Here is a 24,888-nt window from a genome sequence, read left to right as displayed (position 1 = left end):
TGAATAAGATGTTGATCCCACTAAACGTCCCAAAATCAAAATTCTCCCTACTACCTTAATAGTAATAAAATTAGAAACAAACAATAAATTGCTGCTGAGTATTATAATATAGTTATACTTCTCATCATTTGTGGATGAGATTGTCTTAAATTCGATACTAGCCAAATACAAATTTAAATCATATTAAAAATAAATCATTGTAAAATTAAGTCTACATTCTCAGCTTCACATAGACAATAATAATGAATAAAATTTTTTTTCAAAATTTAATTAAATCTTTAAGAAAACAAAGGGGGACCTATGTAATTAAAAACCCAGTATGCAGCGAGGGAGTGAGAGAGAGAGAGAGAGAGAGAGGGAAATTAATCAGAAGTCAGATGCCAGCCTCCTCTAACGCCAAGAGCCTAAGCTCTATTTTCCGCGGCGCCATCAAATCCAAACCCCCCGCCATACCTCTACCCTCCCCCGCCGAGGACGCCACCCTCAAGCACTTCGTCTCCACCCTCGACCCCTCCCCTCCCTCCAACCCCATTTCTCAGCGCTTCACCGCCTCCAAAAAGCCACCCTCCGACCTCAACGCTCCTTCTGCGCTCGCCGCCTTGAATTTGGACTCGCCCTCCGCTCCCGGTACGGCATTACCTCTTTGTTTGGTTGGTTAGAAAGTGTGGGAAAAAAGTGATGAAATGGGAAATGGAATTCTGGGTTTTTTGTGTTGTTTTGGTTTATGGGTAGTGAAGAGCTCGCCAAAAAGAAAGATAAATGATTTTGTTCATTTGGTTGAGATGGATAAAGGGCTTTCCTTTCTTTGTCTAATTGTTTTTTTCAAAGAATAAATTAGGTTACTTTTCCTTTGTTTTCTTACTATTCAATTAGAGTGGATGTAGTATAATTTAAGAAATGTAGTATTGGTTGATGTTTTGTTTGAGCTTTTGTGTTTGACTGCAGAAGATTCGCCGAAAGAACTGCCTCGGGATATCTTTTCGATATTAGACGGTATGTGCTTGTTAATTTTGTTGTGAAAATCCTAATACATTTATACACTAGGTTGGTGAGTTTATTGTTTTGCAGTATAGTTCTTTTTTTTCTCTTCAGTGAGAAACCGTCATAAGTCAGCACTTTAATTCACGTATAGATACAATGCTTTATTGCATTTAAGTAATGAGTCAGAGGGAAATTTTCTGCTGAGTGAAATTTCAGAAGAATTTCGTGGTGAACTTACAACTTTGATGGTAAGAGGGAAATTCAAATTTGTCAGATTCATTCTTTTGATTGGTTAGCATTTAATGATTCCCTTTAGGCTCTGTTACCTTCTTGTAATAACTAATCTCTATTCTGTAATAGCATGACTGTTTTTAGCCATATACTATGTGTCATTGTTATTTTATTTTTTCCCTAAGGTTTTCTTGTTGACGGATTGTTATAGCCATGTGATCTGTTCCTTTTTCAGGCAGTACTTCTGCAAATTCTCTTGATATCCAGGGAACAGAAGGTGAGAAATTTAAGGAAGATACATTGCTCTTACCATTTTATCCTGAGGTATCTCATGGTGCAATATCATTACGTCGCAAAGAAGTCACTCGTGAAAGGAAGCAAAAGTGGACTTTCGGTAGCGGTCAGGTTAATCGTTTTGGTCGGTTAGTTGACATGTGTGCCAACAAGCTAGGGACACACACCACTCTTCAGGTTTTTGGTAAATTGGGACGAGAAACTGGTGTGAAAGAATATAATTCATTGATTAAAATTTGCATAGAGAGGGCTAGGAGTAGTACGGATGAAGATGTTGGAGTAGAACAGTTTCACATGGCTTATCGAATTTTTAAAGCAATGAAGGAACAGGGTTTTCCTCTGGAGGAAGAAACGTATGGCCAATTACTTGCATATCTAACTGACATGGGTATGATAAAGGAATTTCAATATTTCTGTGGAGTTATCAAAGCTGGAAACCCTAGTTCAGTTGGCAGATTAGGATACTATGAGATGCTGTTATGGATCAGTGTCGATGATGAGGAAAAAATTAAAGAGCTCTCTAATTACATTGTAAGTGATGATGCAGGAAAGGAGTCCAATTTACAAGGTAATCGTTACATTGGTAGTGATGATTAGTTATTCTAATTGTCTGGACATCTTAAGTTTTTCTGAAACAATATATATATTGCTGGGTTATGTTTTGTTACAATTCTCTTTGACATCACTTGCAAGCTAGGATGATTTATTGTTAATCAATATGCATAATTGTACCAAAAAGAAATTGTGGAATGGAGATCTCACCTTGTCACTCCTTTTTTTGTAACATATTGGGCAAAATACCTTGTTGAAACTGTATAGATGTTTATGCGTTTGAGAACTAATGGTGCTTGGGCACTTGGAAATATATCTCTTTTGTAAATTTTGGTCTACTGACTCTTTGACAGGTTTTTGAATAATGGGTGTTTTACTGACTAAAGAGAACGGAAAATGAAAATAAAATACAAAAGAATGTCTTAAAAACCTTTAATTGATGTGAATGACACCATCAGTTTGGACTTAGACACCAACTGATTGTAAAAATTCTATATGCCACTGACAGTTTCAAATTCAGTGTGGATTAAATAAAAGTCTATGGAGAAATTTAACTTATGGAATATGTCCAGCATGGATATGCATATCCCAATGACGATATTATGAAATCAGATGCTGGTATTTTCGGCGCATCATGGCTTTTTTGCGACCATGAAACTGCTCTTGAGATTTGCATCAATGAAAGTCTTACTGTTTTAACTCATGTTGCAGAGAATTATCTTTTGGCACTTTGTGAAAGGGACCGGACAACAGAGATTTTGCAGCTTTTGGAAAGGATGGACATAACCAAAATCTCATCTCTGCCTTTTGTGGATAGTATCTTTAGATGTTTAGGAAGGCAACTACTGGATTCCTTCGCGGAGAAGTTTCTTCTGGAATTTAAAGCCTGTGGTATGTTCATGATATTTTAAAGCCACTGGTATTTGCATTCCTATTTAAAATCTCTTGTGCTGGAAAAACAGTTGGCAACTTATTATAATTTGGAGAATAAATATTAGAGTGAGTGTTCCATTGGTTCCACAGTATCTATGCAATGAAATCCTTATATACACGTGATTTCTTTTTGCTAAAATTGCAGACTCTGCTGCAGAGAAGATTACAAGCTTCATCTACAGTTATGTTGTTGGCATTCCAAATTTAGCGGTGAGGAACTTCTCATGAATGCTACTGGTAATTTCTCAAGTCGACAATTATAAGAGGCAATTCTGCTTCTCACGCAGTTTGCTTCTATGTAAAAGCTGTTCACATGTTTTTAATAAAAAAATACATAAATATTTTGTTATTTGCATTAGTTTTTGGGTTGTAGTGTAGCAATACTTCCAAAGTCAAGGGATGTCACTAGAAGTTTTATTACTTGAAGTTTGTTGGGGTGTAAGCCTTTTGGGATTCAAATTATTATGAGAATTCCAATTGTAACTTAAAATACATAATATTAAATCTCGGGTACAACCAATCCCACAAGAGAATGATCTAGCAGTGATACTTGAGCAAACTGAGGGGATGGAGGTTTAGATCTGCTGCTGATGGACATGATATGATTGGTGTTATGGGTTTGGCGTTTGCTTAAGAGGGGGACTCAGATTGGGTTTCGGTTTGTGAATTTTCTTTGTATTGGGCAGGGAATCAGATTTCATTTTTTATTACTTGAAGTTTCCATGATCCATTAATTACAGAAAAACTTTATTTTTTTACTCAATATTTCTTTTGAGAGTGTTGTGTTTACACTAATTATCAATTGTTGAAGGTTGAGGATGTCATTTCAGAATTCAATAAATGGCACAAGAAATTGGAGGTGACACCTTCCTCTGCATCATATGAGAAGCTTATCATGTACTGTTGTGATTCACTTAAGGTATGTCTGATCTGCTGGCTTAAGAGATGTAGCAATTGAGTTTCATTATTGATCCTTCCATATATTCTTATATGTTGGAAAATGAATATCTTGCTTTCTACTTTACACCATAAAGCTATCTTTTCTATTTCTTTTGCCAGCTTAGAGATTGCTTTAACATTGATTATTTGTCCCTTTATATCTATATAGGTGCATGTTGCTCTTGAACTGGTTAATGAGATGTGTGAACTGGGGTTGACCTTTTCAATTGAGGCAGTACACCCCATTTTACGTGCTAGTGACGAGAGCTGTGATTTTAATCTGGTATGATGCACTATGCTGTACATATTTTTCAACCCTTGAATTGTATGACTTTTGTTATTTTTCTTACCTTTCAATGTGAAGAGACTTGCTATAAATCGCAGGTGGGTGCTGTCTATATTATGGCGTGCCCAAATGCTAGAAATTTTAATGGTTAGAAGAACCTTAGTGAAAAGCAGAAGAATATATAGGATTGATGTAGTTACAGAAAATGTGGGTTAGAAATACAGGTCTCACTGCGTCATTGGGGTGGGGTACATGGTCAGAAAATTTACCAATCGAAATGGCTGGAAAGGACCATTGATCTCTGCATGCAATGTGCATACGGGTCAAATTACACAGAAATTAGACGGAATTCTCAATTTGAACCAAGATTGGTATGATTTAAAAAGAGTTGGAACCACAATAGTTACATTGAAATATGATCCATGATAATGACTCTGTAAAGTTGACCAATTAATAATGACCTAAGTGTTGACTCTTTTGATACCATGAATAATTTGGTGGTTTGCGATGTTTTCTTGTATTTCCAGGTTGAATAATCTCTTTTTCATTTTTGCGCATGCTACTGAGTTTCACATTCAGTTATTTTCAAGGGGTAACTTGTATGATTTTCTGATATTTGTCTGCTTGCCACATGTCCAGGTACGCAAAATCTATTCATTGATTTGCCAGTACAAATTAGAGCCAAACTGTGAAACTTTCAGGTGTATGATAAGTTTGTGCGTGAAAATGAAGGATGTAAGTTTTATATGGTTTCCCTTTGTGTTACTGTGCACACTTGCATGTCTAAGTTTTCATTTACTGTTGCTTTTTGCCTAATATTTATATTTTTACATTCCAATAACATGGAAGTTGAACCACTATTATCAATGATACCCCAATTTCAGTTATTGTATCTCTTTACCTTTGCAGTATGAAGGTGCTTATAGCATGCTGAGAGACGTGGAGGAAATGAATTTGGCACCCACTACTAGCATGTACAATGCTATAATGGGCGGATTTTTCCGAGAGGTAACGTTCTTTTTCATGTGCTTTTCTTTCTTTCTTCCAGCTGTATAAAACTAAGCCCGCTTTTTCAAACAATTACTATGCTATTCAACATGAATTAATTTTTTTTAAGCTTCAGTAACAATTTGTTCTATTTTTAGTTTTCAATGAATTTGTGGCTGAAAGTTGAAACTTTGTTTCCCTGAGTACCTTGCAGAAGAACATTTATGGTGGGTTGAGGGTTCTCCAACAAATGAAAGCAGCAAATGTCAAACCAGATTCCCAGACATTCAGCTATCTAATTACCAACTGTAACTCTGAGAAGGATATTAACAAGGTAACCTGGAGTGATAACTCGTTCATTTCACCGGAAAGCTTGTACAGGAATAGGAATTGCTCTCGTTCTCCTGATTGTCCCAGAATGGAGTTTATACTAATCTTTTCGGTTGTCTATCATTCATCCCTTAACTGCACTCTACAAAAAAAAAAAAAAAAAAAAAAAAAAAATTGTCATCTGAACATGAACCATATAGCCATAGATTTCAAACTTGTTTTCCATCATATCCTTTTTATGTTTTGTTAGTTCAGCACTGCAATATAGTTTGAGGAACCCCATAGTAGTGGTATGATGCTCCAGTGCAGGTTTAATGTCAGTCTGTACCTGTAAATGTGTAGCAAAGGACAAGGTAGTGTCCATTGGCCATATCCACAACAAGGGCTGAGCAAATTTTAAGGAACTGAAAATGGGGGGACGTTGTCGAGTTGGTGTTGGATCCTTTGGATCTCGTGTGGGTGTATCTAATTGGGGCTGGGCATTTAGGTTTCTGAGGACAAAAAAGCTGGCCCAACTTGAGAGTGACCGACAGGAATATCAAAATTATTCTTGGACACATTTTTCTTCTGAATCTCAGACAAACAGGGGGAAAAGTGTTGAATTGTTTTTCTTTTTCAATTGAGACTCCTAGATTGATAAAATGGTATCTGCTTGAAATTACATTCCAAGGAATTAAAACACCATCCTACCCGTTGTTCTATTCTACCTCTTTAAGGGAATTGGTTCCAGTCAACTAAGGTTATTTCTTTCTAGTTTTATTTCTTTTACTACCAAGCCAAACATCACATCTTGATGGAATGGCATTCCCCATTCCTGATTTGAGTGCCAGCCAAACAACCGACGCCTGATTCAATTTGCTTATAATTTATGAGTGTGAGTTTAAAGGTTGCTGATCTGAATATCTACTTGTAGTATTATGAAGAAATGAAGCAGTCTGGAATTCAATTTACCAAGCAAATTTTCATGGCACTAATACATGCATACGCAGCTTGTGGGCAGTTTGAAAACGCCAAACAGGTACATATTCATTTCGCAATTTCTTACCTTATGAACCAAGAATAGAGAAGACTATACAATCTGTGATTATCTGTGTATATTGGGGCAATAGGTGCATATCACTGAAGAACTTATGTTACAGTTTATTATTGAATGTGACTTCGTTACATCAGTTTTCTTTTATTTGTCTGCTTGTCTTCTACCATCAATAGTCTATCATATCGACACAATGCTTATTTAGTGATGCAATTACTATTTAAAGCAGCGACCAAGTCCATTTTTTATTCCTTGGGAAAATATAAATAACCATAAACATTTGGAGTCTGCAGCCAGTCCTAAACGTTTTGAATTTTTTTTTTTAGGCGTTATTTGTTATTGCCTGATTAAAACAAACAGAATGGCCTGCCTCCTAGACTTTAATTATTTTCAGCAACACTAAAAAATGGAAATTCTTTTAAAGAGTGGGGGAAACTGAAGGGTGTTTTTATTGATTTATTTTATATTTAAATTTTAATCAATGTTCTAAAATCGTAGTTTTGATACTCGCCATGGCTTTTTTTTTGGGCGGGGTTATAGAAAAAGACGTCTGCCCAGCCAGACTAGGCGGCATAAGGTTGGTGCAAGGTTTTAAAACCTTCTTGGCCACTTAGACTCATCAGATTTTCTTTGTCCTTTTGTTTTCTTATATTATTAAATGTTAAAATAATTTTGAATTTTTTTTTTCAAAACATTACAAGGCCCAATGGATAAAAAGGGTCATGAAGAATGACAATGGATATTTGTTTTACAAAGTATTATATTGTGTGTGTGTGTGTGTGTAAGGTTATAATAATTTTAAGTACTGTGAGGCTATCGATTAGGCTAGGCAATTTATGCAATGACTTGTCTTTGCCTTTACCTTTTAGAACATTGATTAACCATATAGTTCCTATTAATACTGTAAATCTCATTTATATTTGCTTCCTATTAGTGCCTCATTTATTTCCCTGCCATATTGTATTGCAATCATGCACGATATTTGCCAGGTATTCTAGCTTTTAGCATGCTCCTGCCCATGAACTGTTTATATGTTCCATTATACCAGAGTAGAATCTACAAGTCTATACCAGAAGTTCTAGGTTTCTTTGTCATAATAATTTTTTAACACATTACAGCTTTTCAAGGTATTTGCTTGGCTGAGATATGAATGGTTTCTGGTGATCTCATTGATACTCGTTCCATGGTAGGTACTCTTGGATAATGGGATTCCAGTAAAGAACTTGAATGAAATTAAAAGCGTGCTTATCCACACCCTCGCATCACGTGGGCAATTGTGTGATGCATTTAATATATATGAAGAAATGAAGCAAGCTGGATGCAGTGTAGAGCCGAAAGCTGTTATAAGTCTTATTGTGAGTTCCTAAATTAGTGCTCGAGTTCTTTGTCTTGTCAAAACATCTAACATTTTCTTGTTTATCTTTTAGGAGCACTCTCAATCTGATGAAGAATTCAGCAAATTATTCTCTCTACTTGATGAATTAGATGATCCAGACCACTGGCTTGAGGGTTGCATGAGAACTATCTTACATTGTGTTCGGAACAAGCATTTAAGGTCTGTTCATACTTAATATCACAGCTATGTTGAGAATATAAAACCCCACGTTAGTTATTCTAGCCTCGCATTCAATTTGGTTTGTTGGTTGCTCCAGCTGTAATAGTTTTCGTTCATTTGATTTGTTGACAACTCCTAGCTGCTTATTTCCATCTCTTTTATTTAGATCTGCCGTCAATTTGATCAAGCAGTTCAGGGATAAAATCTGTACTGACGAATTGGCTCTAGACGTAATTTTTGATCAGGTTTGTTCTCATTCTCATATCTTATGTGTGAATCTAATTCTGGTAGCAGCAATTCATTGTAATTATGTTAATTTATCTCTTCCTCTAGGGCAGTCAAACTTTTACAGATCGTTCGGTGTAACACTTTAAGAATCTATTTCCTTTCTACAATAAAGCCTTTTCCCACTAAGTGGGGTCGGCTATATGAATCCTAGAACGCCATTGCGCTCGGTTTTGTGTCATGTCCTCCGTTAGATCCAAGTACTCAAGTCTTTTCTTAGGGTCTCTTCCAAAGTTTTCTTAGGTCTTCCTCTACCCCTTCGGCCCTAAACCTCTGTCGCGTAGTCACATTTTCGAACCGGAGCGTCAGTAGGCCTTCTTTGCACATGTCCAAACCACCGGAACCGATTTTCTCTCATATTTCCTTCAATTTTGGCTACTCCTACTTTACCTCGGATATCCTCATTCCCAATCTTATCCTTTCTCGTGTGCTCATACATCCCATGAAGCATCCTCATCTCCGCTACACCCATTTTGTGTACGTGTTGATGCTTCACCGCCCAACATTCTGTGCCATACAACATCGCTGGCCTTATTGCCGTCCTATAAAATTTTCCCTTGAGCTTCAGTGGCCTACGACGGTCACACAACACGCCGGATGCACTCTTACACTTCATCCATCCAGCTTGTATTCTATGGTTGAGATCTCCATCTAATTCTCCGTTCTCTTGCAAGATAGATCCTAGGTAGCGAAAACGGTCACTTTTTGTGATCTTCGCTAGATTGCTCCGGTAATTAGTGTGGATAAGTATATAAATGGATAGAGATAGGAAAGCAATCACACGATGTACGTGGTTCACCCAGATTGGCTACGTCCACGGAATAGCGGAGTTCTCATTAATTGTGAAGGGTTTACACAAGTACATAGGTTCAAGCTCTCATTTAGTGAGTACAAGTGAATGATTTAGTACAAATGACATTAGGAAATATTGTGGGAGAATGATCTCGTAACCACGAAACTTCTAAGTACTAGAGTGTGGTATCGTCTTGACTTTCCTTATCTGTCTCATAGGTAGATGTGGCATCTTCTCTGGAAGTACTCTTCCTCCATCCAGGGGTGGTATCTGTAACTGGTGGAGATGCACAAAGTAATGTATCAATGTCACTTGAAGCTTACTTGTAGTTTCAGGCTTGGTCAAGCGCGATACAAACCATGTAGTAGGAGTCTCCCAAGTCGCCGAGCTAGGGGATCTGCTGAAAGGGGTGACAGACAAGGTAAGCAATCAGAGCTCCGGCTGATTGTTCACATTCTCCCTATCTTACAGGCAGCATGAAGGATAAAGAGAAGAAAATTGAGAAGAGATGATATGTGATACTTTTGCTTTTGAAGAAGTAACTTTCCACAGGCTTATTCTTGAACTGGGCTGGAGGGTTTTCTGGTTTCCTCCAAAGATAAGGCCGACTGAAGAATTTGAGGGTCAAAACAAGTCCATCAAATCTAGAGTACGTTCGACCCTGCTGATATGGGATACTTTTGCTTTTGACAGAGTAATGGATGTATCGGCACGTGTGCTGTTACGCTTGTCTCCACATGCTTCCTTGTATCCTTCTCACTTGCCCTATCTGTTCCTCAGGTAGATGCGGGATCTTCCCTGGAAGCATAAGATGTTGAAGATGAGTACTCGAGAGCAATGCCAGGTAAGTAATCAGGTAAGGGGTTCCAGGCAGTCAGTTCCTGGCTGGAAGCTTGATTCCAAGTGCTGACTGATTGCTCTCTTTCTCCTTGTCTTGCAGGTAAGAACAAGGCCAAAGGAAAAGACAGGGAAAAAGCATGATATGGGATACTCTTGCTTTTAACCCTGATGATATGAGATATTCTTGCTCTAGTATAGCTTGTTTACAGAGGTATTATCGGGGGGAAAGAAAGCTGAATATTTCGAAAGGCTTCGTTGGGAGTGGCCTCTCAGATAAGAGGAAGGGTTGAGCATTTTTGCAGGTCTGCATGTCCGTTGGGGATGGAGGTCGACATATATAGGAGTCTCCCTAACATCAAGTAATAATGCTATTCCTTTACCCTGCTTGGTCATAGCACGGTAGTGGGAGCTGCCAGCTTCATAAGTTTTAACTCTGTCAGAGCACTTTGAAAAAGTGGTCTGTGGTATCTGGAAAGCTGATGTTGCGTGTGAAGATTACAGACAAGCTTTATCCAAGGAGATCCAGCTCTTGAAGTTGGGAAAGTGGTGCCTCTTCGGTTTTCGAACAAGCAATCCTGTCGGGGATCTGGCTCTCGAGATTTGGAGAACGATGCCTCTTCGATTTTTGAGAAAGCAATCCTACTGGGGGTCTGGCTCTCGAGATTCGGAGAGCGGTGTCTTCGATTTTTGAGAAAGTAATCATGTTGGGAGTCTGGCTCTCGAGATTCAGAGGGCGGTGCCTCTTCGATTTTGGAGCAAGCAATCTTGTTGGGAGTGTTTTCTCGAATGTGAGTAAAGGTTGGGCATGTTTGCTAGTCTACCTTGCCACGAAACACAGAGGTTGACACACAGGGACTTTCCAATTATCCTGCAGTGGTACTGTTCCTTTACCCTCTCTTCGATTTTTGAGAAAGTAATCATGTTAGGAGTCTGGCTCTCGAGATTCGGAGGGCGGTGCCTCTTCGATTTTGGAGCAAGCAATCTTGTTGGGAGTGTTTTCTCGAATGTGAGTAAAGGTTGGGCATGTTTGCTAGTCTACCTTGCCACGAAGCACAGAGGTTGACACACAGGAACTTTCCAATTATCCAGCCGTGGTACTGTTCCTTTACCTTCTCTTCGATTTTTGAGAAAGTAATCATGTTGGGAGTCTGGCTCTCGAGATTCGGAGGGCGGTGCCTCTTCGATTTTGGAGCAAGCAATCTTGTTGGGAGTGTTTTCTCGAATGTGAGTAAAGGTTGGGCATGTTTGCTAGTCTACCTTGCCACGAAGCACAAGGGTTGAAACACCGGGACTTTCCAATTATCCAGCAGTGGTACTGTTCCTTTACCCTTGTGGGTAATAATATGGTAGCTAGACCTTCAAAATTTATGTGTCTAAACTTTGTTAGTGTTGTTTCTTTGCTAATCTTTTACCCTTCTTGGTCAGAGCGATGTAGTGGGAGCTGCAAGCTTCACGTGTCTCAACTTTGTCAGAGAACTTTGGCAGAGTTATATGTGGTACCCATGAGCTACTGTTGCGTGTGGGAAGTGGGTGATTGAACAGTACGATTCATGTGCTTTCTACTTCGCCAGAAATCTTCGACAGAATGCCCATAATTTCCGCAAAGCTGAGTGTGCGTGTGACAGGTGCTGACAGGGCTGGAAAAGTAGGTGCCTCTTCGATTTCTGAGATCGGCCCTCGTGGTCTCTGAGCAGCCCAGCTTTTGAGAAAGCAAGCCTCTTCGATTTCTGAGATCGGCCTTCGTGGTCTTTGAGCAGCCCAGCTTTTGAGAAAGCACACGCCTCTTCGATTTCTGAGATCGACCCTCGTGGTCTCTGAGCAGCCCAGCTTTTGAGAAAGCAAACGCCTCTTCGATTTCTGAGCAGGCACCTCTTCGATTTCTGAAGCTTCATCGAGTGCAGATTTTTATAGGGGCTGACATTAAGTTCCAAAGCACACTTGAATATCCACCAGTAGAAGCTCCATTCTTGCACTTCTAAGATCTTGATTTGTCCGACCTCTTCTCTCTTCAACACCTTTGAAAATGTCTGGCCCCTCCGACCGTCGTTTTGACTTGAACCTTGTTGAAGAGGCAGCCCCGCCTTCTCCAGACAATATATGGCGCCCATCCTTCGTCTCCCCTACTGGTCCTCTTACCGTTGGGGATTCCGTGATGAAGAATGATATGACCGCTGCGGTAGTGGCCAGGAACCTTCTCTCTCCCAAAGATAACAGACTACTTTCCAAACGGTCTGATGAGTTGGCTGTTAAGGATTCTCTGGCTCTTAGTGTTCTGTGTCTAATATGGCACAACGCCTATTTGCTCGAACCCGCCAAGTTGAATCATTGGCGGCTGAAGTGATGAGTCTCAAACAGGAGATTAGAGGGCTCAAGCATGAGAATAAACAGTTGCACCGGCTCGCACATGACTATGCTACAAACATGAAGAGGAAGCTTGACCAGATGAAGGAATCTGATGGTCAGGTTTTACTTGATCATCAAAGATTTGTGGGTTTGTTCCAAAGGCATTTATTGCCTTCGTCTTCTGGGGCTGTACCGCGTAATGAAGCTCCAAATGATCAACCTCTGATGCCTCCTCCTTCTAGGGTTCTGTCCAGTATTGAGGCTCCGAATGATCCCCCTCCGGTGCCTTCTCTTTCTGGGGCTCTACCGACTGCTGAGACTTCTCCTAAGCAACATTTGTGAAGGCTCCCTCTTGTTTGTTTATTTTGACTCAAGTATATGTACATATTTGTAACTTATCGGGGATATCAATAAATAAGCTTTCCTTCATTTCAACGTATTGTGTTAAATACACCAAAGCCTTATTCGCTAAGTTCTTTGAATTTTCTTTTGTTGAAGCTTGTATATTGAAGCTTTGTGAGTGGAGCATGTAGGTTGAGGTAATGTTCCCTTAATTTCCCGAGTGAGGAAAACTTCTCGGTTGGAGACTTGGAAAATCCAAGTCACTGAGTGGGATCGGCTATATGAATCTTAGAACGCCATTGTGTTCTGTCCTGTGTCATGTCCTCCGTTAGATCCAAGTACTCTAAGTCTTTTCTTAGGGTCTCTTCCAAAGTTTTCCTAGGTCTTCCTCTACCCCTTCGGCCCTGAACCTCTGTCCCATAGTCGCATCTTCTAATCGGAGCGTCAGTAGGCCTTCTTTGCACATATCCAAACCACCGTAACCGATTTTCTCTCATCTTTCCTTCAATTTCGGCTACTCCTACTTTACCCCGGATATCCTCATTTCTAATCTTATCCTTTCTCGTGTGCCCACACATCCAACGAAGCATCCTCATCTCCGCTACACCCATTTTGTGTACGTGTTGATGCTTCACCGCCCAACATTCTGTGCCATACAGCATCGCCGGCCTTATTGCCGTCCTATAAAATTTTCCCTTGAGCTTCAGTGGCATACGGCGGTCACACAACACGCCGGATGCACTCTTCCAATTCATCCATCCAGCTTGTATTCTATGGTGGAGATCTCCATCTAATTCTCCGTTCTTTTGCAAGATAGATCCTAGGTAACGAAAACGGTCGCTCTTTGGTATTTCTTGATCTCCGATCCTCACCCCTAACTCGTTTTGGTCTCCATTTGCACTGAACTTGCACTCCATATATTCTGTCTTTGATCGGCTTAGGCGAAGACCTTTAGATTCCAACACTTCTCTCCAAAGGTTAAGCTTTGCATTTACCCCTTCCTGAGTTTCATCTATCAACACTATATCGTCTGCGAAAAGCATACACCAAGGAATATCATCTTGAATATGTCCTGTTAACTCATCCATTACCAACGCAAAAAGGTAAGGACTTAAGGATGAGCCTTGATGTAATCCTACAGTTATGGGGAAGCTTTCGGTTTGTCCTTCATGAGTTCTTACGGCAGTCTTTGCTCCTTCATACATATCCTGTATAGCTTGGATATATGCTACTCGTACTCTTTTCTTCTCTAAAATCCTCCAAAGAATGTCTCTTGGGACCCTATCATACGCTTTTTCCAAATCTATAAAGACCATGTGTAAATCCTTTTTCCCATCTCTATATCTTTCCATCAATCTTCGTAAGAGATAGATTGCCTCCATGGTTGAGCGCCCTGGTATGAACCCGAATTGGTTGTCCGAAACCCGTGTCTCTTTCCTCAATCTATGCTCAATGACTCTCTCCCAGAGCTTCATTGTATGACTCATTAGCTTAATACCCCTATAGTTTATGCAATTTTGTACATCGCCCTTATACTTGTAGTTAGGCACCAAAGTGCTCGTTCGCCACTCATTTGACATCTTCTTCGTTTTCAAAATCCTATTGAAAAGGTCAGTGAGCCATGTTATACCTGTCTCTCCCAAAACTTTCCACACTTCGATTGGTATATCGTCTGGGCCTACTGCTTTTCTATGCTTCATCTTCTTCAAAGCTACAACCACTTCTTCCTTCCGGATTCTACGATAAAAAGAGTAGTTTCGACACTCTTCTGAGTTACTCAACTCCCCTAAAGAAGCACTCATTTCATGTCCTTCATTGAAAAGATTATGAAAATAACCTTTCCATCTGTCTTTAACCGCGTTCTCTGTAGCAAGAACCTTTCCATCCTCATCCTTGATGCATCTCACTTGGTTTAGGTCCCTTGTCTTCTTTTCCCTTGCTCTAGCTAGTTTATAGATATCCAACTCTCCTTCTTTGGTATCTAGTCGCTTATACATATCGTCATAAGCCGCTAACTTAGCTTCTCTCACAGCTTTCTTCGCTTCTTGCTTCGCTTTTCTATACCTTTCACCATTTTCATCGGTCCTATCCTTGTATAAGGCTTTACAACATTCCTTCTTAGCCTTCACCTTTGTTTGTACCTCCTCATTCCACCACCAAGATTCCTTTTGGTGTGGGGCAAAGCCCTTGGACTCTCCTAATACCTCTTTTGCTACTTTTCGGATACAACTAGCCATGGAATCCCACATTTGGTTAGCTTCCCCCTCTCTATCCCACACACACTGGGTGATTACTTTCTCTTTGAAAATGGCTTGTTTTTCTTCTTTTAGATTCCACCATCTAGTCCTTGGGCACTTCCAAGTCTTGTTCTTTTTTCTCACTCGTTTGATATGTACATCCATCACCAACAAGCGATGTTGATTAGCCACGCTCTCTCCTGGTATAACTTTGCAATCCTTACAAGTTATACGATCCCCTTTCCTCATTAGAAGAAAATCTATTTGTGTTTTTGACACTCTTGTAGGTGATCACATGTTCTTCTCTCTTCTTAAAGAAGGTGTTGGCTAAGAAGAGATCATATGCCATTGCAAAATCTAAGATAGCTTCCCCATCCTCGTTTCTCTCCCCAAAACCATGGCCACCATGAAAACCTCCATAGTTGCCTGTCTCCCTGCCCACGTGTCCATTTAAATCTCCTCCTATAAATAACTTCTCCGTCTGAGCAATTCCTTGCACCAAGTCTCCAAGGTCTTCTCAAAATTTCTCCTTCGAACTCGTATCCAACCCTACTTGAGGTGCGTACGCATTAATCACATTGATAAGTTCTTGTCCTATTACAATCTTGATTGCCATGATTCTATCTCCTACCCTCTTGACATCTACAACATCTTGTGTCAAGGTCTTGTCCACGATGATGCCAACACCGTTTCTCGTTCTATTTGTGCCCGAATACCATAGTTTAAACCCTGAGTTTTCTAGATCATTTGCCTTACGCCCAACCCACTTAGTTTCTTGTAGGCACATAATATTTATCCTTCTTCTCACCATAACTTCTACTACTTCCATAGATTTTCCCGTCAAAGTTCCTATATTCCACGTTCCTAAACGCATTTTGCTCTCTTAAACTCTATCATTCTGTCCTAACTTCTTCACCCTTCCCCGTCTAATAGGATCAAAGTACTTCTTTTGTGTGTCCCGTGTAAAGTTGATAGGAGCATATGCTCCCAAACAACTTTGAGTGGAGTCGTTCGAAAAGAAGTTTCTATAGCCCCCTTGCTCATTTAACACTGCATCCGGGTGCCGATGGAGATACAGCGACCCTTGCTCATTTATCACTGTGCTCGGGCCACACAGCGCGCCACTTACGGGTGACGCCCTAGCTTTAGCGCGATTTCGTTCTGGATTCATTTTCATAAGGATTCGACGTGATCATGGAGTGCCGGCTGTCGACTACCTGACGCCCTCCCCCTCTTCCTTTATCCGGGCTTGGGACCGGCAATGTAAGATAAACTTACACGGCGGAGTTAATCTATTTCCTTTCTGAACTTATAATATATTTCCTTCCTTTCTTTTATCTAGGTTCCTTTATGTTTTCTAGGTAACTTTGCTGACGTTTTTGGCATTTTCTTTTTGTTTACAGAATGTAATATATCTATTCAAATGTCTGTTCTCTGATAGTCTTGGACATGATAACCTTGCAGTGTGTTGTTTAAACTGACGATACCTACTTAGTGTGTTTCTGTCCCAAATTTGTAGGTATTTTCCTTAATTTCAGAATTAGAACCTACATATTTGCAGTTGGGATTGGACTTGCTTCATGCTATGAAGAATGAGCTTGGCATCACACCTTCACGAAAATGTCTTGATTTTCTTCTCCACGCTTGTGGTAATGCCAAAGATCTGAAAAATGCCCGACGAATTTGGAAAGAATACGAAGCTACTGGCCTGCCTTACAACGCTTTAAGTTTTTTAAGGTGAATAATCCTGCTGCTTGGGAATTTTCATTTTTTTTTTCTGTTTTGTCTCTTGCTCAAACACCTTGCTTCCTTGTATTGGAAATGATTTTGTAACAACTGGGTTTCAATCTCGGAATGCTTGCAGGATGTATCAAGCCCTTTTGGCTGGAGGGGACCGCAACGCTGCGAGAAATTTACATGCTAAAATGCCTAAAGATGATCCCCATGTTCGCTATATCATCCAAGCATGTAAAACCGCATACCCAAAACCGAAGAGTGGGAAGAAAAAGAAGAAATAAGATGAATGCATCCTTGACAAATGTAACCACTTTTGCCTCTGGTCGAAGGGCCCAAGGTGAGATAAAAAGTTCCACTGGGGACGCTACCAGCGGGGAGTAAACACATTGAGCCGTGTACTGGAATAATTTTCACGCGTGTAACTAGTATATATTCACTCAATGTTATTCAATTTACATTGGTTCCTCAAGACTTCTGGCTTTACGCGGTTCATTCTGGCTTTACGCTGTTCTTGCATTTTCTTTGTTTGATTTGCTGCACAGATCTTAAGTGACACCACCGGGGTTCAAATCCCGGCTGAATCGTGGAACTGAAGATTTAGCCATCAGGGTATTTCAACAGGCCAGTTCTCATGCATTGCCTTCTTTAAAGAGTGGCTAAAGGGTGTTTCAACGCCATTTTCAGACCTCCTGTTTTACAATCCTTACGATCTTATCTGTCATAATGTATGTGTTTCTACAACATTAGCGACACTTACGGACGGCAAAAGCTTGGTTGCAACCGGGTGTATCATCTTCTTTCTCTATCTCTCCTCATGTGTCACACAAAAGAGACCTAAGGAGATGTACACCCGGTTGCAATAGGTTTGTTCTACCACGTTACATGAACATTCCCTTACAAGTTTTTCTCCATTCTTCGCGATATATCGAGTTACGGATCTCTAATTCGGGGACAAAAAAATTTCATTTGCTCAATTTATACCAAATGTACAATCCAGAAATATTTAAAAAAAAAAAAAAAAAAAAAAAAAAATTCAGAACGACAAAGCAACAAGTATAGCTTGCCTGCACCTTGCCTTAGCCTGCTCAAGCCTCTCATTCAAAGTCTCTTCCTTGACAGCAGCTTTTACCATAACCATGTCCATCTCTATCAACCTCAAAACCCTAAACAGCTCGGTCACCATTCTGTCCTCCACTTTGCCTTCGTCTCTCAACACTTGCGCTTCCTCTCTCGCTCTCTCAGCCACGATCTCCGCCACTTTTAGCAACAGTTCAGTGGAGCCAAATTCTTTTCCCATCAGGTCCTCTAACTTCTCCAAGAAGTCAGCTATTACGTACCCTATCGGCTTCTCTAGCTTTATCTCTTTGGTTCTCTTCCAACCAATCTCAAAGTTGGGGGGTTCCGGCTTTGCGAGGCCGGTTTCTGACCTGCTCCTGTCTCGGGTGATGTCGGATTTTCTTCGCTTTTCGATGGGGAATGTCTCGGCGCTGGTGGTGGTTTCGGAGTCTGGACTTGGGAAGTCAGGTTGAGTAGGGTTTGGAGTGGCGCATGTGGTGGTGGACAAGTGTTTCCTGGGTGGTCTATGGAGGGAAAGGTGGGAGGGAGCTGCGGTGGTTTGGGTTGGGAGGTGGTTTGGTGGTGGGTGAGGAGGATTATGAGTTGAGAGGAATTGTGGGAAGATGGAAGCCATGCCTAATGCTTATGCTTTCAGTTGGCAAGTGGAAGGAAACCAAACTAAGAGCTTGGAAGGGGATAAGGCCGTTTGTCACTGGTAAGGCAATCAATCACGTGCCACTTCATTATATATTGGCACTCCAAAAATTTTATTTTGTACTTCATGTTGTAAATGATGGGTATGTTTGCCCACATGTGTATAGTAATGTGTATAGTAAAGTATCACATGTGTACTATATACTCATAAGCTAAATAGTAATGTTTTGTAATTTTCCATTGAAGTAGCTCTATAAATAGAGCAATTCAATTGTGCAAAGATTAGTGAATGAGAAGAAGAAAGAAAAGAGAAATATATCTAATAGCAATAATATACATTACTTCCTCTGGAACAGCTTGTGTCGATATATTACTCTGCAACTGCTTCGTTCCTTCACCGAGTAAAGGTTATCTCTCTATAAATTTTGCCTATTTATAACACGTTATCAGCACGACTCTCTAATCTTTTTCTCATTTCCTTTCACCGAAAGAAAAAAAAAAAAAGTTTCCTCTAAGGTTTTTTCTGTTCTTCTTCTTCCTCTCCCTCAATTGCTGGGTATACCCTCGCGAAGAACTGTTTGCACCATGTTTACTTCTAGTTCTCCAACTAACTGTCACTTATATCTTTGATTTCTTGTTTGGTGTAGATATTGACTACTAACCCACTGATTATTTATGCAATCCAAGATTGTGCGGTTCTATCGCCTATCTTGGACTGCAGATCTAATTTTACTGCAAATTTTAAGTGGAGCGGTATAATCGCCCGCTCTATCCTGCATATTTAAATTTTCCCGTTATTTAATTTTATCGCAATTTTAGGTGGTGTGAAATAATCACCCACCCTGCTTTACATCTTTAATTTTATCGCAATTTTAGGTGGTGTGAAATAATCACCCACTCTGCTTTACATATTTAATTTTATCGCAATTTTAGGTGGTGTGAAATAATCACCCATCCTGCTTTGCATATTTAATTTTATTGCAATTTTAGGTGGTGCGGTATAATCGTCCACCCTGCTTTGCATATTTAATTTTATCGCAATTTTAGGTGGTGCGGTATAATCGTCCACCCTGCTTTGCATATTTAAATTTTATCGCAATTTTAGGTGGTGCGGTATAATCGTCCACCTTGCTCTACATATTTAAATTTTCCTGCTGTTTAAAGTAGTGCGGGATAATCACCCATCCTATACTTATTTCGATGAGAATGGTGCGGTACAATTGCCCTTCTCATTAATTGTGTAAATCTCGAGCCTGAAGTTTCGAGTACTTATCATTTTGGCCTGAAGATCAAAAAAAAAAAAATTTGTAAGAACCAGAAGTTCTAACAATATATTTCTCCAGTACACATATTACTGCAAGTTCTTACACACCTCATTTTTCTTTCAGAAAAGAAAATGGCAAACTTGGCAAAGCTTGATTTTGCTGCCCTGGACATTACTGGAAAGAATTACCTTACATGGGTACTGGATACCAAGATCCATCTGGAAGCAGCAAATCTTGGAGATACCATCAAGGAAGAAAGCAGTTCATCCTCTCAAGATCGAGCAAAGGCCATGATTTTTATTCGTCGCCATCTTGATGAGGCACTAAAGAGCGAGTACTTAACGGTTGAAGATCCGTTAGCCCTTTGGAATGCCTTGAGAAGCAGATACAATCACCAGACAACGGTGATTCTTCCAAAAGCTCGCTATGACTGGACTCACCTAAGGATCCAGGATTTCAAATCAGTGGCTGAGTACAATTCGGCGTTGTTCAGAATTACCTCTCAGATGAAACTCTGTGGGGATACTATCACTGAGGAGATGTTATTGGAAAAGACTTTCAGCACATTCCACGCCTCTAACATGGTACTGCAACAACAGTATAGAGCGCGAGGCTTCACTGAATACAACCAGCTGATATCTGTGCTCTTGGTGGCTGAACAGAACAATGAGCTTCTCATGAAAAACCATAATTCCCGACCTACTGGATCAGCACCGTTCCCAGAAGTGAATGTTGCGTCCCTTGAAAGAAATACCATATCCTCCCGTGGCAATAATTACAAACGAGGACGTGGTCACAAGCAAGGTCGGTGGAAAGGAAAAAGCAAGAACCATGGTGTCCAGTTTCACAACCAGGTTCCAAGGTATAATCCAGGCCCGAGCTTTAAAAATACCAATCGCCAGAAAGGAAAAGCTCATGTGAACACTCCTAGAAATCATGAAGGAGGTTGCCATAGGTGTGGTGGCAACGGACATTGGGCGCGTACTTGTCGCACCCCAAAGCATCTGGTGGAACTATATCAAGCCTCCTTCAAGGAGAAGGGTGTCGAGATCAATTTCCTTGACCAGGCTAAACCAATGGAAACCCCTGATCCAGTGACCAATTTATCAGGACAGTTAAACACAACCCACCTGGATGCTACAGACTTTATTAATGAAAGAGGGAATGAAGTTTATGGGTCCGATTGAATTATTTATGTTTAATGTACTCATGTTATTTGTACCTGTGGTTTAATGCTCGCATTTTCAATTCAATAAAAGTAGTATTCCAGTATGAATAAACTGCTTTTTCTTTACTCAGAGATCATGGATAAAAATTATGGTTATTCTCAAAACAAGATCAATGGCGGAGACTTTTGTCTTGCAGATAGCGCAACCACGCATTCAATACTTCGAGACCGAAAGTATTTCTCGAATTTGGTACTTGCAAAAGTAAAGGTAACAACAATATCAGGACCATCAGATGTAATTGAAGGCTCAGGAAAAGCCCAGATTATGTTACCAAATGGAACAATATTGTCTATAAAGAATGCATTATATGCTACTCGGTCCATTCGAAATTTGTTGAGTTTTAAAGACATACGTTTAAATGGATACCACCTTGAAACGAAAAGTGTAGAAAATGTGGAATATTTATGCATTACCTCCAACGATACCCAGAAGCGTATATTGGAGAAGTTGCATGGTTTATCGAGTGGATTGTATTGTACATACATAAAGACAGTTGAGGCATATACTGTCATGAACCAGAAGTTCATTGATTCAAAGGTTTACATGCTTTGGCATGACCGTCTAGGTCATCCAGGATCCACCATGATGCGTAGAATCATTACCAACTCTAATGGACATCCATTACTGAGCAGACACATTAATGTCCCGAATGATAATCCTTGCAAGGCTTGTTCCCAAGGGAAGTTGGTAATTAGACCATCACAACTAAAGGTTGATGATGAATCCCCATCATTTTTGCAAAGAATTCAAGGGGATATTTGTGGACCTATTCAACCACCTTGTGGACCATTTCGATATTTTATGGTTTTGGTTGATGCATCTACCCGATGGTCACATGTTTGCCTATTGTCTACTCGAAATGTAGCTTTTGCGAGACTTCTTGCTCAGATAATTAAGTTGCGAGCACAGTTCCCAGATCATCCCATTAAGTCCATTCGACTTGATAACGCTGGTGAATTTACGTCTCAAACCTTTGATGATTACTGTATGGCACTGGGCATTAATGTTGAACACCCTGTTCCTCATGTCCATACTCAAAATGGTTTAGCAGAGGCATTTATCAAGCGGCTTCAATTAATAGCCCGCACTCTGCTCATGAAAACGAAATTGCCAGTTTCTACATGGGGACATGCCATATTACATGCTGCATCATTGGTTAGATTGAGACCCATAGCCAACCACCAATACTCATCAATACAACTCGTGTTTGGACATCAGCCAAATATTTCACATTTACGAGTTTTTGGTTGTGCTGCTTATGTGCCTATTGCACCACCACAACGAACTAAAATGGGACCTCAGCGCATATTGGGAATTTATGTGGGTTTTGATTCACCATCTATCATTAGATATTTGGAACCTTTGACTGGTGATGTGTTTACAGCTCGTTTTGCTGATTGTCATTTTGATGAGACAATTTTCCCGTCGTTAGGGGGAGAAAAGACCGTTCCAGAAGAACGACAAGAGCTAACATGGGTTGTTCCCACCTTATCTCATTTTGATCCAAGAAGCACTCAATGTGAAAACGAAGTGAAAAGAATCGTTCATCTTCAAGGTATTGCTAATCAAATGCCAGATGCATTTAATGATGCTTCGAAAGTGACACAGTCATATATACCGGCTGCAAACGCACCTGCAAGAATTGATGTCTCTGTTGGACAAAATAAAGTGGCAGCGAATGATTCATCCAGTGCACGCCTGAAGCGTGGTAGACCCCCAGGTTCAAAAGATTCAGCTCCTCGAAAGAGAAAGATGAGGGCCCAATTGAACCCAAATGATATCATTCAAGAAAAGGAATTGAATGATAAATCCACAATTCGTGACTCTGTACTTCCAGAAAAAGAAAATGTCCTTGATGAGACACATGTCCCTGAAGAGACAGAAGTACATGAAAGCAAAGAAATATCCATAAATTATGCATGTACTAATGAATTGTGGGATCGAAATGAAATAATCATCGATGACATGTTTGCATTTGCAATAGCCACTGAAATCATATTAAGTGATGATATTGAGCCCCGCTCTGTTAATGAATGCAAACAGAGACAAGATTGGCCTAAGTGGAAAGATGCAATCCAGGCAGAATTAAAATCCTTGGAAAGACGAAGTGTTTTTGGACCAGTAGTCCAAACCCCGCCTGGTGTGAACCCCGTAGGTTATAAATGGGTATTCACAAGGAAACGCAACGAGAAAAACGAGATTGCAAGATATAAAGCACGACTCGTTGCACAAGGTTTTTCACAAAGACCTGGAGTTGATTATGAAGAGACATACTCTCCTGTAATGGATGCAATTACGTTTCGTTACTTAATAAGTTTGGTGATTTCAGAAAAACTTGACATGCGACTTATGGATGTCATCACCGCGTATCTATATGGAGAATTAGATACTGACATATATATGAAAGTCCCAGAAGGACTTAAGTTGCCTGAAGCAACTAACAAACCACGGGGTATGTTCTCAATCAAATTAAGGCGATCACTATATGGGCTGAAACAATCTGGGCGAATGTGGTATAATCGTCTCAGTGAGTATTTGATTAAAGAAGGATATGCCAACAATGTCATCTGCCCTTGTGTGTTTATTAAGAAATCAAATACTGGATTTGCTATAGTGGCAGTATATGTCGATGATATGAACCTAGTTGGAACCCCCGAAGAGCTCAACAAAACTGCTGAATATCTGAAAAACGAATTTGAAATGAAAGACCTTGGGAAAACCAAATATTGTCTAGGCCTGCAGATCGAGCATTGTGTTAGTGGAATTTTGGTCCATCAATCAGCTTACATTGAAAAAATACTGAAGCGATTTGGCATGGACAAGGCTTATCCACTTAGCACCCCAATGGTCGTTCGTTCTTTGGACATTAAGAAAGATCCATTTCGTCCAAAAGAAGATGATGAACTGGTCCTTGGTCCAGAAGTACCATATTTGAGCGCAATAGGTGCTTTATTGTATTTAGCACAATGTACTAGACCAGATATAGCTTTTTCAGTTAACTTGTTAGCCAGGTACAGCTCTGCTCCAACAATTCGTCATTGGAAGGGAGTCAAAGATGTTCTACGATACCTTCGTGGGACAACAGATATGGGTCTCTTCTACTCAGACAAGCCCACAAATGAACAAATCCTTGTTGGATACGCAGATGCTGGTTTTCTCTCCGATCCGCATAAAGCCCGCTCACAAAATGGATATGTGTTCACTAATGGAGATACTGCAATTTCATGGCGATCAACAAAGCAAACGCTAGTTGCAACATCTTCCAATCATTCGGAAATAATTGCTTTACATGAAGCAAGTCGTGAATGTTCTTGGTTAAGATCAATGATCCATCACATCCGGAATTCATGTGGTCTACCTTCAAAGACAAACACTCCAACTGTCATCCATGAAGATAATGCAGCCTGTGTCGCCCAAATGAAGGAAGGATTTATCAAAGGTGATAAGACTAAACACATATCTCCAAGATTTTTCAGCGCACATGAGCTTCAGAAGGCTAAAGTTCTTGAAGTCAGACAAATCCGTTCCAATGAAAATTTAGCAGACTTGTTCACCAAATCTCTACCAAAGTGCACATTTCAGAAGTTGGTACAGGGAATCGGATTACGTCGGCTTACAGATTTGAAAAATGCGGAATCAGGGGGAGATACAATTCAGGGGGAGCATCCATGATACATGCATGTTGTACTCTTTTTCCTTCGCTTAGGATTTTTCCCACTGGGTTTTTCCTATCAAGGTTTTAACGAGGCAACCTAAGCATGCTCAACACCATCCGGGTAAAGTTGTACTCTTTTTCCTTCGCTATGGTTTTTTCCCACAGGGTTTTTCCAAGCAAGGTTTTAATGAGGCAACTGATGTTGATATGTGGGCATCCAAGGGGGAGTGTTGTAAATGATGGGTATGTTTGCCCACATGTGTATAGTAATGTGTATAGTAAAGTATCACATGTGTACTATATACTCATAAGCTAAATAGTAATGTTTTGT

At 40.1% G+C, this 24,888-nt stretch overlaps 3 protein-coding genes and 1 long non-coding RNA gene across 5 annotated transcripts; 3 read left to right on the top strand and 1 right to left on the bottom strand.

Annotated features, from left to right (window-relative positions):
• The first annotated feature begins 312 nt into the window (after positions 1–312).
• Positions 313–17,167, top strand: LOC103419018 (pentatricopeptide repeat-containing protein At4g04790, mitochondrial). Of its 2 annotated transcripts, none has more exons than XM_029100189.2 (16): positions 313–627; positions 949–993; positions 1,448–2,074; positions 2,770–2,949; positions 3,137–3,201; positions 3,803–3,910; positions 4,100–4,213; positions 4,856–4,951; positions 5,126–5,224; positions 5,418–5,537; positions 6,447–6,551; positions 7,757–7,921; positions 7,994–8,121; positions 8,288–8,366; positions 16,481–16,698; positions 16,826–17,167. In XM_029100189.2, the coding sequence occupies exons 1-16, from the start codon at positions 378–380 to the stop codon at positions 16,977–16,979; spliced, it is 2,553 nt and encodes an 850-aa protein (XP_028956022.2). In that variant the 5' UTR covers positions 313–377; the 3' UTR covers positions 16,980–17,167. The 2 variants fall into 2 exon arrangements, with proteins under 2 accessions (XP_028956022.2, XP_028956021.2); XM_029100188.2 differs by having other exon boundaries at positions 946–993.
• On the top strand, positions 9,709–10,270 carry LOC139194111 (uncharacterized). The gene is made up of 3 exons (XR_011578830.1): positions 9,709–9,848; positions 9,980–10,043; positions 10,140–10,270. It is a non-coding gene; the product is annotated as an uncharacterized lncRNA (long non-coding RNA).
• Positions 17,168–17,642: 475 nt separating the features above from the next.
• On the bottom strand, positions 17,643–18,647 carry LOC103429616 (protein CHLORORESPIRATORY REDUCTION 41, chloroplastic). The gene has a single exon (XM_008367755.4). The coding sequence runs from the start codon at positions 18,386–18,388 to the stop codon at positions 17,732–17,734; it is 657 nt and encodes a 218-aa protein (XP_008365977.1). The 5' UTR covers positions 18,389–18,647; the 3' UTR covers positions 17,643–17,731.
• A 1,316-nt stretch (positions 18,648–19,963) lies between these two features.
• LOC139194784 (uncharacterized) lies at positions 19,964–20,860 on the top strand. The gene has a single exon (XM_070819699.1). The coding sequence runs from the start codon at positions 19,964–19,966 to the stop codon at positions 20,858–20,860; it is 897 nt and encodes a 298-aa protein (XP_070675800.1).
• The last annotated feature ends 4,028 nt before the right edge of the window (positions 20,861–24,888 follow it).

This window comes from Malus domestica, chromosome 03 (genome assembly GCF_042453785.1).
Source record: "Malus domestica chromosome 03, GDT2T_hap1".
In the NCBI taxonomy this organism is placed as follows: domain Eukaryota; kingdom Viridiplantae; phylum Streptophyta; class Magnoliopsida; order Rosales; family Rosaceae; genus Malus; species Malus domestica.
The sequence above is the reverse complement of the archived record's forward strand: the minus strand, read 5'-3'. Positions and strand labels throughout refer to the sequence as shown.